Source organism: Halichondria panicea, chromosome 6, assembly GCF_963675165.1.
Source record: "Halichondria panicea chromosome 6, odHalPani1.1, whole genome shotgun sequence".
In the NCBI taxonomy this organism is placed as follows: Eukaryota; Metazoa; Porifera; class Demospongiae; order Suberitida; family Halichondriidae; genus Halichondria; species Halichondria panicea.
The window spans coordinates 2,062,334-2,081,399 of NC_087382.1; the positions used below are offsets into that span (position 1 = coordinate 2,062,334).

Here is a 19,066-nt window from a genome sequence, read left to right on the forward strand (position 1 = left end):
CCGCTCTTTTCTTGGGCAGTGTGCTGTACTTTTTTGCTGCAAGGCTGCATGGGGGAGGAGCTGGATGTATGAAAGATACGCCGCAATAAATGCGGGGGAGTAAAATCGCGCACGCTATGCACGCGGCTCCATTTTTTTTCTGTGCTTTTGAGCACCCTCCTGCTTCAATCTCTAGAAACGCCCCTGTACTCAGTATAGCCACCACCTGGCCTGTTTGTAGCTCCCATTACAAACACTTGTTTTATCGATTCCAGACCTTCCATTTCTGCATGTAAGCAGTTGGTTTACGACACGAGCACTGGTGTTACTCTGTGCTTGTGCGTGTGTGTGTGTGTGTGTGTGTGTGTGTGTGTGTGTGCATGGCAAGGACCCACAGTCTATAGCCACCACGTGGACGGCTGGCATAATGCTCAATGCTCCACTGCACCTATTAGTCTCAAAATTATGCTAGCATAATTGGGCAAGGCCTAGCTACGTGTACTGATATATATATATATAGTGGAGTCTTATACAGTATAATTATAGAGAGGGATTGGAAACAATGTACCCTCAAAGTACCATCCGTGTTTCCCCGCGGTTTTAATCGAGGCTTACTTTCAACGTGGGGGGTCTAAACATGAATAATTCATGAGAATTGTTTTTGCTGTCTGTAAAAAGTCCACGAGCAGTTCTGCTGCTAAACATCAAATATTTGTGGCCATTTGGGACACAGCACACTACTTAGTGACACAACCTTAGCTATATCATAGTAGCTAAACGAACACAACCACAAAAAATCTGCTCTGTGTTAGACTATAGCCTCGAGACCAGGCCGATTAAAATACGTATTTTAATCGGCCTGGTCTCAAGGCTAGTGTTAGACTAGCTACTTCACGATAATCAAAATTATTTTTTCTTCGTTTTCAAATGATACTCACCATCAGGGGGCATTTGTTAAAGTGTTTGAGGGGTCTTTGATACGCATGCATTAACTATGATTAGGCTCAATAAGTTTCCCGGGAAACTTCCCCGGGGTAGAAAGCGAAACACGGATTGTTTCTGAGCTCTACATATAGACTTCATTCCGTTGCCAATCCCCTTCTCCTCTATTATGGTGGAGTTGCATGCCCTCTCCTCTCTTCTTTTATACGCCCTTGGTATCACTGCATGCAGTATAGCTGTCATCAGATATTAGGCTAATTATACAAGTCCAACGGCTTTAATTCCTTTGCTTATATACATGTATGATTGTGTATTCGCTGTTCCCAGAAAACCCATTTGTTTCTATAATTAGTATATATAGGGTAACCTTGTTTCCTACTCGTACAGTGTCATTCATATTCACTACCATTAACCTCCATTCTATATCCAATAATTATACACGGTCTGATATTAAATCATGCATGCATCATTCTTTGCATTTTTCCCAGAAAAGGGGAAGTTTGTGGTTACGTTTTACATTGATAGAATTATGCATACACCATGACATTGTGTGTTTAAGAACATAATTTAATTTGCGACTGAATAATCTTCGGTATTGTGTGTGTGGCCATTATTCCACTGACATGTATTGGTATTGGCTCAACCAGGTAGACAATGACCTCATTAGCTACTTTGTTGTTCTCTCCTGCATGTATAATTATGTGCTGTGCATAAAAAAAATATATCTTTAATTAATAGGCGCCAGCTTTGTACCCACAATGCATGCATGAAGCAGTATAATTATACAGTTGATAAAAGCCTATAGTCTACCATGAACATATTGTAGCCTCATAAGCAGTCACCATCTTTAACTTCCATTTCTTGAGTCCATCTGAAAGGGTGTCAGCATTTAATGTTGACCACCTGTATGTTTGAGATTTGCAATTGGCCACTTCTAAACCTGATCCCATGCAGGCAATATTCTCCCTACTTCCCTATCACTCGGCTCTTAGTCACCACATGCAAGACACACGTTGCTATCCAGACAGTGACCACAACACACACCTGACAGTGACCACAAGACACATGTTGCTATCCAGACAGTGACCACAACACACACACCAGACAGTGACCACAAATTAACGCACAGGGTATACTGCTGCATGCACAAGTACACAATGTGATATGGGATATGGGGTTAAGTGATACCACTTCCTGTTAATTATAATGCAATGTAGAACATGCACACACCACACACACCACACACACCACACACACCACACAGAACACACACACCACACACACCACACACACCACACACACCACACACACCACACAGAACACACACACCACACAGAACACACACACCACACACACCACACACACCACACACACCACACAGAACACACACACCACACACACCACACGCACTACACACACCACACACACCACACACACCACACACACCACACACACCACACACACCACACACACTACACAGAACACACACACCACACACACCACACAGAACACACGACTGGTTCTGGCCACCATTGACGAGTGCTGGAGCTCCTCTCCCTCACAAAGACCAACCACACAACAATTCAAGGAGACACTGCAAACAACGCTATTACCAGCCATTAAATGGCAAGTATCAGTTGACAAGAATGGACAAACTGTGTATAAGCAAATGACTGCATGCCTATAATTATACTGTAAACCCTTTATAATCAAAAAGAGGTGCTGCAAATATCTTTTACTACTTTTTTGTGTCAATTATTTTTGTCCCCTCATCATTCACTCACATTTCACTGAACTATAATATACTAGTGCACAAATGGGGGGAAGTACTGTGTAGGGTTGACTGAGCCGCTCAAACACCAACAAGGTCAACAAGATGGGCTGGTATATGTATGTAACTTAACATTAATATTTTAGGTTCCCCATGAAGTGGCCAGTAACTTGGTCCACAGTATGATGCTGTTCCATTGGGCAAACTGTTTCCCTTGTTCAAATTCAGATAAGTTGATAAAGTAATTATTGAGTTCGTGCACTGAACAGTGTGCGACAGCGGTTCAATATAATGATTGATTCAACCATGCATAGATCAACTAGATCAACTAACATATGCACAAAACAATAACATAGACTGTAAATACTAACTACAACAAAGACAGTGGAGCAGAGGCTCCCATAATTACACAGAGGGCGCTGCTAGGAGCAGGCCGCTGGCTATACTAGAGCACAAGCAATAAATAAAAGAAGTATAATAGTATTAGGAACCCATGCATGTGCAATTAAACAGTACACAATACAGGAGTACAGGAAATGACTAATGAAGTGATTAACTAGCTACTAGCAAAGTCATTACAAACTGAATCTACATAGTCCACAACAAGTCGATGAATATAATTGTGCATGCATGCAGGCTCACAATAAACAATGAAAACAAGCTATAACAGTAATTTTTTGTTTACTGTTTACTGTTTACTGTTTCATGACATCGATGACAGTGTGCGTGACTTTGGGTGCATTGTCAGCTGTAGCTTGAAGAGGGGGAGGGGCTGGTCTGTAGTCCTCTGTGGTGAGGGGGGCTAGTACGTCCAGGGCAGGCTCTCTCAGCTGGTCCGGCCTCGTGGCAGGTCGGATGATGGGAGGAGTGATGTAACGATCAGGGTCAGCTTCTTCCATGGCTTCATCAGTGTACGGATCACATCTGTCCACGTTTGTCCAGGTTTCATTGTTCTCTATTTCATGCCTTTCCAGTTTGCAAACTCGTGGAATCCTTTTTCTCAGTTTGAGTGAGTTTTGCAGAACAGGAACTTTCTTCAACGTGTACTCGTAACAATGGTAGCAAACTATCACCACAAACAAAATAAAAGCCACTGCCATTGAAATGTTGGATATTATGACTTGATTCCCATTGATGCTTCCTATGTAGAGGGTACCATACGCTAGAATTGCAAGATTGAGGAAAAAGAGTGTTTCCAGTAAATCATTGAATCGTATTTTGTACACTGGATAATTCTGCAATTTGAAAACAATCAGTCCAACAGTTATAGATCCAGCTGATAGTACGGGGAGAGAAGTGTCCAAAGCCAAGGCAGTTATTAGATTATGAGCGATCAAAGAAAATAGGAGCAGTCCCACCCAGTAGCGATGCTTGGGAGTGAATGGAGCATGGTATGCATCCATGAAGCCATTGTAGTATGTGTTCTTAGTTCATTTCATGAGCTTCCATTTTGAACAGCGAGGAAGCCATTGTCTAAAGAAGAGCAGTACAGTGAACAATATACCAGAAATGAGGATTATGGCGGCAAAAACAAACCGAGGGACGTGACCGGGAGTGAAATATTACACATTGCCGTCATACAACCAAACCATATCACTTGAATTGTTGGGAAAATCCAACACCTTGGTTGCACTCTCGGGATAATCCAAGACCCTGTATTGCAGTGCAGCAATGATAAACCGTAAGAGTTTGGAATAAGAGAGTAGGACGAGTGTGCCTAGGGCAGCAACTGGGTTCCTGTTGGAGAGGAGCTTTGCAAATAAGTCAAAGTACTTGCTCAAAATGATTATTAAGAACATCAGAAGAAACAGGTAAGCAGGAAAGACAATCTGAAGGAGCACTTTTGCTTGAGAGTTCATTCTATCATAAAAGCATGTCTCAATGACTAAATCAAGATTCACCCACGATATGAAAACTGTCAAAGGGTTATGAAAAGGTATGAAAATCGACTGATTTGCAGCTAATATATTATTGTAGAAGATCAGCCCATGGATAGTGCCTGTTGCTACGGTAATGTTGAAAACGAGAATAAATGCGACTAGTACTATGCCTGCCAGGGCAAACGGGAGTAGCTGGAGAAGGTAAGTGTTTGAGCAGAGTTCACATCGTGAAGTACCTAACACAAGACTCAGTCCTGATTCACATTCTCCACACAAGACACCACTTCGATTGTAGGCACATTGTTCGTCAGGGTTGCTTAGACTGATGTTGACTGGTTTTAGTACACAATAGTCAAATGTACAGTTACTAACAACATACCCACTTCCGTTAGTGGTATTAGTCACTCCTATCCATATGTTGTTATTACTTTCCAATTTTATGGTCCCATTTTTTTCAGAGCAGTTTGTTATCTGATATTCTTGCTGCAATACTGGATCACAGTCACACTTGCACTCAATTGAGGACTGATCACACTTTAGAAAAGATATGTTTAGAATATGTCTTGAAATTCCCAAATTGTTGCATGGACCATCAGCATAGAGTTCCACTTGAGCAGAACTGTCTTGTGAGAATGCATTATACTCTAATTCTGTGCACTGATTGCCAACTGTTTCTTGCTGTGCTTGTCCTTCTTTGAGACGATCAACTCCACTCTCAGTGATAACAGAACTGTGAATTTTGGCATTATTCATTGGATTTCCAGCTTGGTCTATAGCCATAACACTTATTGTGAATGCTTGTCCTTTTCTAACAGAAATGGTTTGCTTGGTGGTGTTACACAACTTCACTCTGACAGCCTTTGAAGCTATTGATGAATAACACAGTATTGTTCAAGTACTCAAATCCATTGTCTGATGAAGAGAGTTCGGCTGATACATCCACCGTACACCTGTCAAACAGACCTCCGTAAATATTGTTCAAACACTGAACTTCTTCATTAAATCCAGAAGACAAGAAAGGTATCACAGCCTTAATAGAATTGTTATCAAAACCATAGAGATCTAGAGTTTGAATGAAGCACTCTGTTTGTGGCAGATCTTGTGCAGTAGTTACATCCTCTCCTCTACACACACCACTCTCAGTACTGTCTGCCACAAATATCTCCCCTCCATATTGAGCCGTGTTACCGTAGATTTCTAGTATGACCAGCGTTTTACCAAGCTCTAGCTCCAAGTCCTGTTTCAGAATAATATATCTTGGAACTTTGTTGTAGATACATTCCACCTCCGCTATTGTTTGCTGAGTTTGACTTGATGTGGATGTGAGCGTGAGAAAAGGCCTTAATGTTTGAAGCGACTGCATAAATACCTCCTCCATTTTGAGCATCATTTCGATCTATAATACTCACAAACAGTACAGGTTCTATGTCACTACATGTACATGGGACAAAGTTATTATTAAATATACAACCAGTAGTGACCTTCGAATCAAATTCAATTTCGCTTGAGTATGCATAAATCCCACCACCATTTTGTGCTGTGTTATGAGAAATCTCTATTGGATAGTGAATAGAGAGTGTGCTCTCTCTCAGAAACACACCTCCTCCAACAGTAGCAGTATTGTTAGAAATGACCACTCCTTCTGCATTGATATAGATTTGACTCTGGACTGCTCTGATGGCTCCACCCTGCACACCACGATTGTTACTGAGAGTTGTGGGTCCATTGAACTCCACTCGACTGCTTAGAGCATACACAGGGTTTACATTATTGCTAACGGTGTTAACTCCCGTAAATGACAAGTTAGAATACACTGCGTAAATGATATTTTCACCCTCTAAATTGTCAAATATGCTTGTATTAGTAATTATCAAACTTGAGATAACAAGCGCAATCATTCCGACTTGTTTGGTGGCTCTGTTGTTTGTGAGCACAGAGTCGGAAATGATCACAGGCACATCAGCAACAAAAAACACTCCACCAAAGTCAGCACTGTTATTTTTAATCATGACTTTGGAGATAGATATAGTTCCAATCAATGCCAAAATCGCTCCACCAGCGCTAGTTCCTCCATTACCAACTACAGCTTCATTGTCCGTTATATTACAGCTCAAGATAGATGCATTAACTATGAAAAGTATAATCGCTCCACCAGAGGCTGCCTTGCTGTTTGTTAGCTCGCTATCAGATATCAGTAACTCTCCACTAAAAATCAAAATTGCTTCACCAATTTCAGCACTGTTGTACGCTAGCTCACTGTCAGAGATTGAGACACTCCCATTCAGGCTATAAATTGCTCCACCATATTCAGCGATATTATCCATAAAGTTACAGAAACTGATTGAAACATTAACTGCCGAAGTACTAATCGCTCCACCATTATGATAAGCGCTATTATTTGTAAAGTTGCTCCAACTGATAGTCACACTTGCAGAGACCACAAACACTGCTCCACCATAATTATACAGCAGTATTGGAATCGAACCTTGAACCATTAATAACAGTTTGACTTGATTCAATGTTCACTGCACCGCCATCGTTACTCAAGAAGTCACTCTTTTCAATGTACACAGTATATATCAGCCTCAACAGTCAATGCTCTGTAAGTGCAAGTGTTGTTCACAAAGAGAACTTGTTCAATCGTCACAGTTACCGTACGAGTGATCCAGAGTGTACAAGCTTCCAACTTTAGCAATTTTAAGTCTACCAAATAGCATTGAGAAATGTTCATGTATAGCCTGAACTACTTTCGTCAACTGCTCCAGTGAAATGCAAACCTTCGATACTCAACGCACTGATATCGGATAACTGCACTCTACCAGTTTTGTTTAAATTGATAGTGGCATTTTGGCCAGCAATAGTCACCTCTCCAAAATTACGAATGTAAAGTATTTCACTTAATATATGATCTCCAGGTAGAAAGCTCAAGGTGAGATTGTCTCCACCAGATAACAGGTCTGTTTGAACAAGCTGCTCAAGAGTGAAACAAATTCCATTTCGATAGTCATTACACAAGTCAGTTGAATCCACTGGCACAATGTGATAGTGCTCACTCCTGGTAACAGTAGCTAGGGTCAGTAGCAGCACCAACCAGGTGCAGTGCATGTTCTCTCCGATACTATAAGATTACAAGCATATTTAAATGCAATTAATGCAGTACAGTGGATTGCAGTGCACTTGCAACAGAGAATTGCCAAACAGCAAAACCACAATCAGATAAATTATTATGCAGCACTCCAAGTCTTACTTGCCGTCTATGAATGGTAACTCAACTTTTCAAGGTATTGTCCGGATATTTAGAACAAATGTAATATTAAAGTACTGGAGTGTCCGTTGTATTAGAACAACGAAAATTGCCCAAAAGAGTGTCCGGGTAATTAGAAGTGTCCGATAAATTAGAAGATATACGGTATCAGTTTTCTGGAGTTTACTTGAACTTTTCCAAGAGTACTGTACTACTTTATTACAGGTAGAAAGCATAGAGCCAACTGAAAATAACCAATTTTTCAGCAGACACTCATTGAACCTCTCTAGGCATGCCCCCTCCCCCCCAAAGAACGTAATTTACATGCATGACATTTGTACACTGTATAGTCAGTCAAGCATTCTTGAAATGTATTTCATGCATTTCTAGTCTACTTAAGCTTTTCAAGAGTGCTATCATAAAGTATCCATTCTTTAGACTACATTACATCATCTGTAATTAATCTGATTGGCTAAAAACAGTAGATTACATGAGCATAATCTACAAGAAGGTACTTATTCTACAGGAAATGGGCACATATTCTACAGGAAGTGGACACATATTCTACAGGAAATGGACGCATATTCTACAGGAAGTGACAAATAATTTGCAGGAAGTTCTCAAAAGTTGGAATGAAATTTTTAGTGAAAGTGACAAGAAGATGACAAAAACATTATAAAAAACACAGAATGCGATAGTTTGTTCAGTCAATATCCATTCTTGCTTTGCTTTTTCCAGTTGGGCATGGGCAAGGGGGGCCAGGAAGCATTAAAAACACTTTAGCAGTCGCTTGATACTTTCTATTGAGTTTTTTAAGGTTCCATGCCGGTCCAGTCTGCTCTATACCCCCCTCTACTCCACCACAGAGCTTCATTCTTCTTCTTGTAGTGTTGCAGTCGGTTCTAGCATAGTTCTAGATTCTTTTTACTTGTCTGTTCTTTCCAGTATCTTCAGGAAGCGTTTCACAAGCTTTACTAAGTCTTACTGTAGTTTTTCATTGTTTTGAAGCCGTCTTCTTGTCTTTTTCTGTCAACTGGTGTCTCTCACAGCTCTCCAGCTCGTCCAGCTCGCACAAATTCAATTTCTGTTGCTACACACCAAACCTGGCTTTTTATAATCACGCCTCGCGCATGCGCAATGAAGTCCAAGTTAGATAGACCACACCCACTCGTAGAATATGCGTCTTAGTAACCACCTTGGTTACGGTTAGATTCCCTCGGCTTTGTGCCTCGGGCTAACCGTAACCGCGGAGGTTACATAGACGCATATTCTACTCTTATGTGTAGTCTATCCTATACGTAGGTATCTATGAGTGAGACTAATAGGAGTGCCCTGAGAATATCTATATAATCGCATGGAGGTGTATGACTGAGCACCTTTTTAGGATTTAATCCCCTGGGCCCAGCTTGTAGATTCAATTTGCTCATACCTGTATATTATGTTTAGGAATAAGCAGATGTTCAATGAGATTCTGCTAATTGTAATAAAAATGCAAGCTGATCTTATTGGTAATGAAATTCATATCTGGTGGTTTTGCTGTTTGGCAATTTTCTGTTGCAAGTGCACAGCAATCCACTGTACCAGTATACTAGTATGGGTCAAGTGGTATTAGAATTTTAGTAATTAATTACTTGTTGACACCTTGTTTTATCATAATCATATACCTAAATGATCAGCTAGAATGCATGAAAATGTGTGTTCACTCATGTTAATAGGCTCAGCATGAAATTATATTGCATTGCTAGAGTTAGTGTATAGTCTACATACATAATGCACCATCAGTGCCCACTGTAGTTATCATATCTCTCAAACCCATGGCAGTCCCAGAACCAAAATTTTACCGCAAGAAGAATACCTAACAAACATTTTGTCAAAGTAAAAAAAAATCGAAGGATCCCCATTACTACAAAAGTAAACCACAATATAGCGGACAATGACCTTTCCCCTCAAGTTAATTAAATACCTATTTTCACATATCATCTTAGAGGGTATTAAAATGCTCTAAGGTAGTATATTTATATTGACTTAAAAGCAACCTGTTCCAAAGATATGGCACAGTTTGTAACAGAAGGTAGATAAAATTTTGCACGAAAGTCACAACTTTGGCACCTTGTATCTCAGAAGCCATGCAATAAGTGACCCCAAAAATTCTTGTGGTTCAATAACTTTATGCGAATGTACTGAGTTTTGTAATAATTTGAGGGGGGGGCGTGCATTTTGTGTGTTGATCTCACTTGGAATGACCCCAATGTATAGGCAAGTTCAAGAACTTTTAAGAGATGCACACAGAAGCTCCTCCGGCCATGTACAATGCATGTTCTAGGTAACCCTGCTTCCCAGAAAACGGAAAGTTCGTGGTTAAGTTTTACATCATAAGGATCTACATACACTGCATGTGTGTGAGGCTGTGTTTGATTTTTGAAATGGCGCATTTTTCCACATGCAACCATGCTCATAATTATATAGCCACTCTTGGATATTAGAAAACAAAATGAATTAATGAAACAGCAGATCACTGAAAGTACGAGTGCCTCCTCTCATTAGTATTGGCTCGATACATAATTATGAGAGGCCCAACATAATCATACTGGAACATAGCGCCGGCTTTGTACCCACATGCAGTAGTATATACAGTGTTGATAAGTGCCATTAATTTTAACTCGATTAAAATTCCTGAAACTACCACATATTGACTTGTAGTACCTCACTCTACAAGTCATTCTAGCAAAACTAGCAATCCTCTCGGTAACTTGGCTGTAACCACAGTAAAGATAAATGATGAATATCATTAAGCATGCTCATACAGTAAGCAGTAGTTGCAAGTTGCACTGTAGTCTCGCACCAGCCACGATTCAGTAAAAATAGGTCGGACCTATAGCGTTCCAATACAGAGTTGGTGCCAAGACTAGTTTCACTGTACACTATACTTTCAGCAGAGCCTCAGACAACAGCTCAATATGACAATGAAACTCGTGGAGCCGGAATGGTGTATTCTTCTTAATTGACATTGCCCCAGTTCTTACGAACATGAGTTTTGCTTTCATATGCTCTATTGCTTGAAGAGAAGAGGCCATGCAACTACAATCTATCGTATTACAAATGTGTGGGGGCGTATTACTGAGAATAATTTATTGCACGTGCACTTTATACTCTGACTTACTAGCCTCGTTTTTACTCTATTCCCTTGGCTAAATATAGCATATCCTGCTGACTCATCAATAATAATTATGACACATAGTTGCATGCCCTCTTCTCTTTTAATATAATTATGCCCTTGATGTAACTGACAATGTGGCTGGTTCATTGCATGTAATAATTAAACTCAGTTAACAATTTTTGCTACGGACTCTTCTGAAAAGGCTGGCAAAAGTAGGCATAACGCAAAACATTCTAGTAATATATACGGTAGTACATTGTGGTTTCATAGCTTGTGTTCAGTGTTGCAAAGGTGTTTAAAAACTACTGTAGCTAGTCTCTATCATATTATAGTAAAGTTGTGCTATAGTTCTGCACAGAGGCTGTTAGAATGGGCTTCCTTTCTTGAGTGTCATAGTTTCCCTTGAGAGCAGCTCTCTCCAAGCAAGCACATGTGGAGCCAGTCTGGTAAAATTTGTTACTGGTCGCACCCGCTTCAGTTACAACAAACTCACTCAAAGCCAAACACTGCATGCAGCGCAAGTAGACACTTTTACCTCAATTGTATTACAAGGTTATGGAACTCGATGCCCCGTGACCATGCATGGATATCAACACTACTAACTCTAATAATGAATACCATCTATCACCACTTCTGGGAGAACTTTAAACAAAACTTTAACTCATAACAACCCATGTACTAATGTGCCCATGCAACAGATGTTCATAGCTCCATATGTAATTATAGTTAAATGTATTATATCTAGCTGTGTTGCACAATGTGGCACAGTCTGTCAGCCAGCCTTTGTCCAAACATTACTTTGTTTTTATATCACAATTACATTACAGGCTAATAATAATATATCACGAAATCGTAGATCTAAATCTAGACTAGCATACTTACCTATATAGAATACTGTACTTTTTAATTCCAGACCAATAGACACAAGGACACAGTGCACAGATTGATATAGCAGTATATAGCCAGAGACTGAGTATAGAGCCTATAAGAAAGCTGTATCTAGTGTTATACTGTATGGTCAGATAATTGTGAACAGAATTGTTCCTGTACATGTATATAGAAAATGTTGGATATTACCAAAAATCCCTAACTACTATAAGAAAACATCACCATGTCGTAATAATGTTTCTTATACTGAAACACTTGTATATAGTACACATGCACCAGCAAATCAAACAGAAGAGCTATGAATACAGTATCTATTAGCCCATAACCATGACATTGTATACACCCTCAAAGGATGGGCAGACAGATGATGGGATTCTATTATAAGTGTGAAACCATACCCGTGTGCACGAGGGTAGCTATATAGGAGTATGGCCACGAGGTTGCAAATAAAACTCTGCAATATTTCATGAAAACGGGAGAGATGGATATCCTATATATATACTCTGGTCAGTAAGACAGTCCTCACAATTTTCATTATTTTGTTTCAACCCCGGCCTCCCCCTCCACTCAGACTCACACCGACACACACACACACACACACTCACACACACACACACACACACACACACACACTCACACTCACACTCACACTCACACACACACACACACACACACACCACAGAACACACGACTGGTTCTGGCCACCATTGACGAGTGCTGGAGCTCCTCTCCCTCACAAAGACCAACCACACAACAACTCAAGGAGACATTGCAAATCGCTATTATACCAGCTATTATAAATGGCAAGTATCAGTTGACAAGAATGGACAAACAGTGTATTAAGCAAATAACATAATAACATAAGAGGTGCTGCAAAGTCTTTTTGTGTCAGAATCATTGTCCTCGCATCAACATTATATTATTTCACTCACATTTTACTGAACTATAATTATACAAGTGGACAAAATGGGGGAAGTACTGTAGGGCTGGCTGAGCCGCTCAAACATCAGAAAGGACGTAAACAAGATGGGTTGGTGTTATAGTTATTGTAATAATATTAGGTTCCCCGTGAAGTGACCAGTAACTTGGTCAACAGTAGTATATACCGTACGATGCTGTTCCATTGGGCAAACTAATCCCCTTGTTCAAATTCAGATAGTAATTTAAAGTTCGTGCACTGAGCAGTGTGCGACAGCTCAAGATAATGATTAATAAATTTGATTCTATCATTAAACCATAGATCAACTAACAGTATGCACAATAACATAGACTGTAAAGACTAAGTACAACAAAGACAGTGGAGCAGAGGCTGCCATACACAAAGCTAAGGGCGCCGCTAGAGCACAAAGCAATAAAGAGAACTATACAAAAGTAGTAATAGTATCACACAGGACTTAAATTGTTTACAGTGCAACGCAGGAGTACAGGAAATGACTGACGAAGTGGTACTAGCTATATACTAGCAAAGTCGTTACAAGTAAATTTAAACTGAATCTAGTCCACAAAAGTCAATGAATATAATTGTGCATGCATGCAATGAGGAGGGCTCACAAAAACCAGAAAACGGAAACAAGCTATAAAATTATACAAACAGTATTTAATTGAGATATACCATCATTCGTTAAATGTTACTCTTTACGACATCGATGACAGTGTGCGTGACTTTGGGTGCATTGTCTTGAGGAGGGGGAGGGGCTGGTCTGTAGTCCTCCGTGGTGAGGGGGGTTAGTACGTCCAGGGCAGGCTCTCTCAGCTGGTCCGGCGAATGATCAGGGTCAGATTCTTCCATGGCTCCATCAGTGTATCTGTCCGCGTTTGTCCAGGTTTCGTTCTCCATTTCGTACTTTTTCAGTTTGCGAACTCGTGGAATCATTTTTCTCAGTTTGAGTGCATTTTGCAGAACAGGAACTGTTTTCAAAATGTACTCATAACAATGGTAGCAGACTATCACCACAAACAAAATAAAAGCCACTGCCATTGAAATGTTTGATATTATGACTTGACTCTCATTGATGTTTCCTATATAGAGGGTTCCATACGCTAGAATTGCAAGATTGAGGAAAAAGAGTGTTTCCAGTAAATCATTGAATTGTATTTTGTACACTGGATAATTCTGCGATTTGAAAATATTAAGTCCAACAGTTATAGATCCAGCTGATAGTACAGGGAGAGAAGTGTCCAAGGCCAAGGCTGTTATTAGATTATGAGCGATCAAAGAAAATAGGAGTAGTCCCACCCAGTAGCGATGCTTGGGAGTGAATGGAGCATGGTATGCATCCATGAAGCCATTGTAGTATGTGTTCTTAGTCCATTTCATGAGCTTCCATTTTGAACAGCGAGGAAGCCATTGTCCAAACAAGAGCACTACAGTGAACAATATACCAGAAATGAGGATTATGGCGGCAAAAACAAACCGAGGGATGTGACCGGGAGTGAAATATTGCACATTGCCGTCATACATCCAAACTATATCACTTGAATTGTTGGGAAAATCCAATACCTTGGTTGCACCCTCGGAATAATCCAAGACCCTGTATTGCAGTGCAGCAATGATAAACCATAAGAGTTTGGAATAAGAGAGTAGGACGAGTGTGCCTAGGGCAGCAACTGGGTTCCTGTTGGAGAGGAGCTTTGCAAATGAGTCAGAGTACTTGCTTAAAATGATTATTAAGAACATCAGAAGAAACAGGTAAGCAGGAAAGACCATTTGAAGGAGCACTTTTGCTTGAGAGTTCAATCTATCGTAAAAGCATGTCTCAATACCTAAGTCAAGATTCACCCACGATATAAAAACTGTCAAAGGGTTATGAAAAGGTATGAAAATCGACTGATTTGCAGCTAATACATTAGTGTAGAAGATCAGCCCATGGATAGTGCCTGTTGCTACGGTAATGTTGAAAACGAGAATGAATGCGACTAGTACTATGCCTGCCAGGGCAAACGGGAGTAGCAGGAGAAGGTAAGTGTTTGAGCAGAGTTCACATCGTGAAGTACCTAACACAAGACTCAGTTCTGGTTCACATTCTCCACACAAGACACCACTTCGATTGTAGGCACACTGTTCGTCAGGGTTGCTTAGACTGATGTTGACTGGTTTTAGTACACAATAGTCAAATGTACAGTTACTAACAACATACCCACTTCCGTTAGTGGTATTAGTCACTCCTATCCATATGTTGTTATTGCTTTCCAATTTTATGGTCCCATTATCCTCAGAACAGTTTGTTATTTGATATTCTTGTTGCAAGACTGGATCACAGTCACACTTGCACTCAATTGAGGACATGATTGGCTTGAGTCCAATAGGGCATTCACACTTTAGAAAAGATATGTTTAGAATTTGTCTTGAAATTCCCAAATTGTTGCATGGACCATCAGCATAGAGTTCCACTTGAGCAGAGCTGTCTTGTGAGAATACATTGTACTCTAATTCTGTGCACTGATTGCCAACTTCTTGTTGTGCTTGTCCTTCTTTGAGACGATCAACTCTACTGCTCTCAGTTATAACAGAACTGTGAATTTTGGCATTATTCATTGGATTTCCAGCTTGGTCTACAGCCATAATACTGATTGTGAATGCTTGTCCTTTTCTAACAGAAATAGCCTGCTTGGTGGTGTTACACAACTTCACTCTGACAGCCTTTGAAGCTATCCATGAATAATGCACAGTATTGTTCAAGTACTCAAATCCATTGTCTGATGAAGAGAGTTCGGCTGATACATCCACCGTACACCTGTCCAAAAGACCTCCGTAAATATCTGCTCCTGACTGGGTAGCTGTGTTGTTTGTCAGAAAAGTGTTGCGATTATTGATTGCACTGTTCAAACATTTAACTTCTTCATTAAATCCAGTCATTAATAAAGAAAAGAAAGCTTGGATCAAAGGTATCACATCCTTAATAGAATTGTTATCAAAACCATAGAGATCTAGAGTTTGAATGAAGCACTCTGTTTGTGGCAGATCTCCTGCAGTAGTTACATCCTCTCCTCTACATACACCGCTCTCAGTACTGTCTGCCACAAATATCCCCCCTCCATATTGAGCCGTGTTACTGTAGATTTCCAGTATGACCAGCGTTTTACCAAGCTCTAGCTCCACGTCCTGTTTCAGAATATATATCTTAGAACTTTGTCGTAAATAAATTCCACCTCCGCTATTGTTTGCTGAGTTTGACTTGATGTGGACGTGAGCGTGAGAAAAGGCCTTAATATTTGAAGCGACTGCATAAATACCTCCTCTATTTTGAGCATCATTTCGATCTATAATACTCACAAATAGTACAGGTTCCATGTCACTACATGTACACAGGACAAACTGATGATTAAATATACAACCAGTAGTAACCTTCGAATCAAATATTCGATTTCGCTTGAGTATGCATAAATCCCACCACCATTTTGTGCTTTGTTATGAGATATCTCTATTGGATAGTGAATAGAGAGTGTACTCTCTCTCAGAAACACACCTCCTCCAAAGGTAGCAGTATTGTTAGAAATGACCACTCCTTCTGCATTGATATAGATTTGACTCTGGACTGCTCTGATGGCTCCACCCTGCACACCACGATTGTTACTGAGAGTTGTGGGTCCATTGAACTCCACTCGACTGCTTAGAGCATACACAGGGTTTATATTATTGCTAACGGTGTTAACTCCTATAAATGACAAGTTAGAATGCACTGCGTAAATGATATTTTCACCCTCTAAATTGTCAAATATGCTTGTATTAGTAATTATCAAAGTTGAGATAACAACCGCAATCACTCCATCTTGTTTGGTGGCTCTGTTGTTGGTGAGCACAGAGTCGGAAATGATAACAGGCACATCAGCAACAGAAATTACTCCACCAAAATCAGCACTGTTATTTTTAATCATGACTTTGGAGATTGATATAGTTCCAGTCAATGCCAAAATCGCTCCACCAGCGCTAGTTCCTCCATTACCAACTACAGCTTCATTGTCCGTTATATTACAGCTCATGATAGATGCATTAACTCTGAAAAGTGCATCGCTCCACCAGAGGCTGCCTTGTTGTTTGTTAGCTCGCTATCAGATATGAGTAACTCTCCACTCAAAATCGAAATCGCTCCACCTGCTTTTTCAGCACTGTTGTACGCTAGCTCACTGTCGGAGATTGAGACACTCCCAAACCAGATATTAATTGCTCCACCAACAATAGCACTATTGTTCAGTAGCGCACAGTTGGAAATGAACAAATTACTTTTGTAGGTGATAGATCTAATTGCTTTAGCGATATTATTTGTAAAGTTGCTCCAACTGATAGTCACACTTGCAGAGACCACAAACACTGCTCCCCCCATTGTAGCAGTATTAGAATTGAACCTTGAATCATTAATAACAGTTTGATTTGAGTGAATGTAAGCTGCACCACCATTGTTACTGAAGAAGTCACTCTTTTCAATGTACACATTATCAGCTTCAACTATCATCAATGCTCTGTAAGTGCAAGTGTTGTTCACAAAGAGAACTTGTTCAATCGTCACAGTTACCGTACGAGTGATCCAGAGTGTACAAGCTTCCAACTTTAGCAATTTCAAGTCTACCAAATAGCATTGAGAAATGTTCATGTAGCCTGAACTACTTTCATCACCTGCTCCAGTGAAATGCAAACCTTCAATACTCAATGCACTGATATTAGATAACTGCACTCTACCAGAATTGTTCAAACTGATGGTGGCATTTTGGCCAGCAATAATCACCTCTGTGAAATTACAAATGTAAAGGATTTCACTCAATAAATTATCTCCAGGTAGAAAGCTCAAGGTGAGATTGTCTCCACCAGACAACAGGTCTGTTTGAACAAGCTGCTCGAGAGTGAAACAAGTTCCATTTCGATAGTCATTACACGAGTCGGTTGAATCCACTGGCACAATGTGATAGTGCTCACTCCTGGTAACAGTAGCTAGGGTCAGTAGCAGCACCAACCAGGTGCAGTGCATGTTCTCTCCGATACTATAAGATTACAAGTATATTTAATTGCAGAACTATATAGTACTATTGCTGCTTCTATATTGATATCAAAACTTAAAGCGGGTATATGGAGTAGAATAAGGTATTATGAGACGAAACCAGTTATGAGACAGCTGCAGGAATGCTTCAGCTATTCCGGCATTTAATTATAGTAATAACACTCCCACTCTATATGTTTCCAAAACAAATTTGGAGTTGGATGCTGTGTTGACAGAGATACCACAATAGTTTGTTTAAGTCCGAATTTAATTGGAAAAAACATGGGTGCCAAATGTTTTGTAGTAGGTATCTGTTAAAACAAGAGTAACTAATCGCTACACAGCAAAAATACATATGTTATATGAGATGCATCATCGGAATTTAGTGTTGAAATGACAGAAATTTATGTCATTTCTATATACATGAGATTTCAAAAGATGCGTTTCATTTATGTTACTGTAAACGAATGTGTTTTTACTGTGTATATTTTATATATAACAAGGCTTCAGATATAATTATGCTGTTAGACTATAGCCAATTAGCGTTAAAATTAGCAATGGTGTCTCATAATACCTAAACCACTTTGAACACTAAATGCTAGCATTAGTTGCAAACAAAGTACTGTCACTATGTTCTGTGCTTGCATGCAAAGCCTATTGACCATAGTAGTTAGTGAACAGGCTATTTAGCTCCCTCAAGATTACTGCAAGACAGGTGGTCAGAAACATTTAGATGTCTCATAATACCCTCTTACACCCTATACTATAGTTGTCTATAGATCTAGACACGTGGAACAAGATAATAGCCACCAGCAATATTTAATTGATAAGGCTCAATTACACAAGTTTGCAGTGTTAACTTACCTAATGGATATAAGCTTATAATTTCCTTTTTAGCTTTAATACAAGATCCCAACACAGTCTCACACACACACACGTGTGAATACAGCAGTGGAGTAGAGAGGTACAGGACTATATAGACCTATAGGTGTTTTCCACAGGCCATATAAATTGTACTACAGCTAATAGCTGTAAAAAGATTTCTCAGGCTTCTGCGGATAACATTTCTGCGTTTACTCGTTCATTCGCAGAATTCACAGAATTTTTGGGCCGAATAAATTTCTAGCTATAATTATATACGTAGTCATAGATAGTGTAGAAGGAAACGGACCGCGTCCAATTGTTGGCGCAGGAAGTTAATTCACTGCACCGGAAGCTAATAATAGCTCTTCACAT

At 39.9% G+C, this 19,066-nt stretch overlaps 2 protein-coding genes across 4 annotated transcripts; both read right to left on the reverse strand.

Moving 5' to 3' along the window:
• Positions 1–2,972: 2,972 nt before the first annotated feature.
• On the reverse strand, positions 2,973–12,055 carry LOC135336843 (probable outer membrane protein pmp6). Of its 3 annotated transcripts, none has more exons than XM_064532719.1 (2): positions 11,856–12,055; positions 2,973–7,690 (listed from the first exon to the last, which is right to left on the reverse strand). In XM_064532719.1, the coding sequence occupies exon 2, from the start codon at positions 7,065–7,067 to the stop codon at positions 5,787–5,789; it is 1,281 nt and encodes a 426-aa protein (XP_064388789.1). In that variant the 5' UTR covers positions 7,068–7,690; positions 11,856–12,055; the 3' UTR covers positions 2,973–5,786. The 3 variants fall into 2 exon arrangements, 2 of the variants coding, with proteins under 2 accessions (XP_064388789.1, XP_064388790.1); XR_010394953.1 differs by lacking the exon at positions 2,973–7,690 and adding an exon at positions 8,434–11,479.
• A 1,228-nt stretch (positions 12,056–13,283) lies between these two features.
• Positions 13,284–18,917, reverse strand: LOC135337875 (uncharacterized). Its single transcript, XM_064533882.1, has 2 exons — positions 18,695–18,917; positions 13,284–17,834 (listed from the first exon to the last, which is right to left on the reverse strand). Exon 2 carries the CDS (start codon positions 16,150–16,152, stop codon positions 13,483–13,485), a length of 2,670 nt encoding a protein of 889 aa, XP_064389952.1. The 5' UTR covers positions 16,153–17,834; positions 18,695–18,917; the 3' UTR covers positions 13,284–13,482.
• Between the last annotated feature and the right edge of the window lie 149 nt (positions 18,918–19,066).

Excerpts from the sequence above, each read along its gene's own strand:
- LOC135336843 (XM_064532719.1), bottom strand. The coding sequence starts at position 7,067 with ATGGTTCAAGGTTCGATTCCAATACTGCTGTATAATTATGGTGGAGCA.
- LOC135337875 (XM_064533882.1), bottom strand. The coding sequence starts at position 16,152 with ATGGAACCTGTACTATTTGTGAGTATTATAGATCGAAATGATGCTCAA.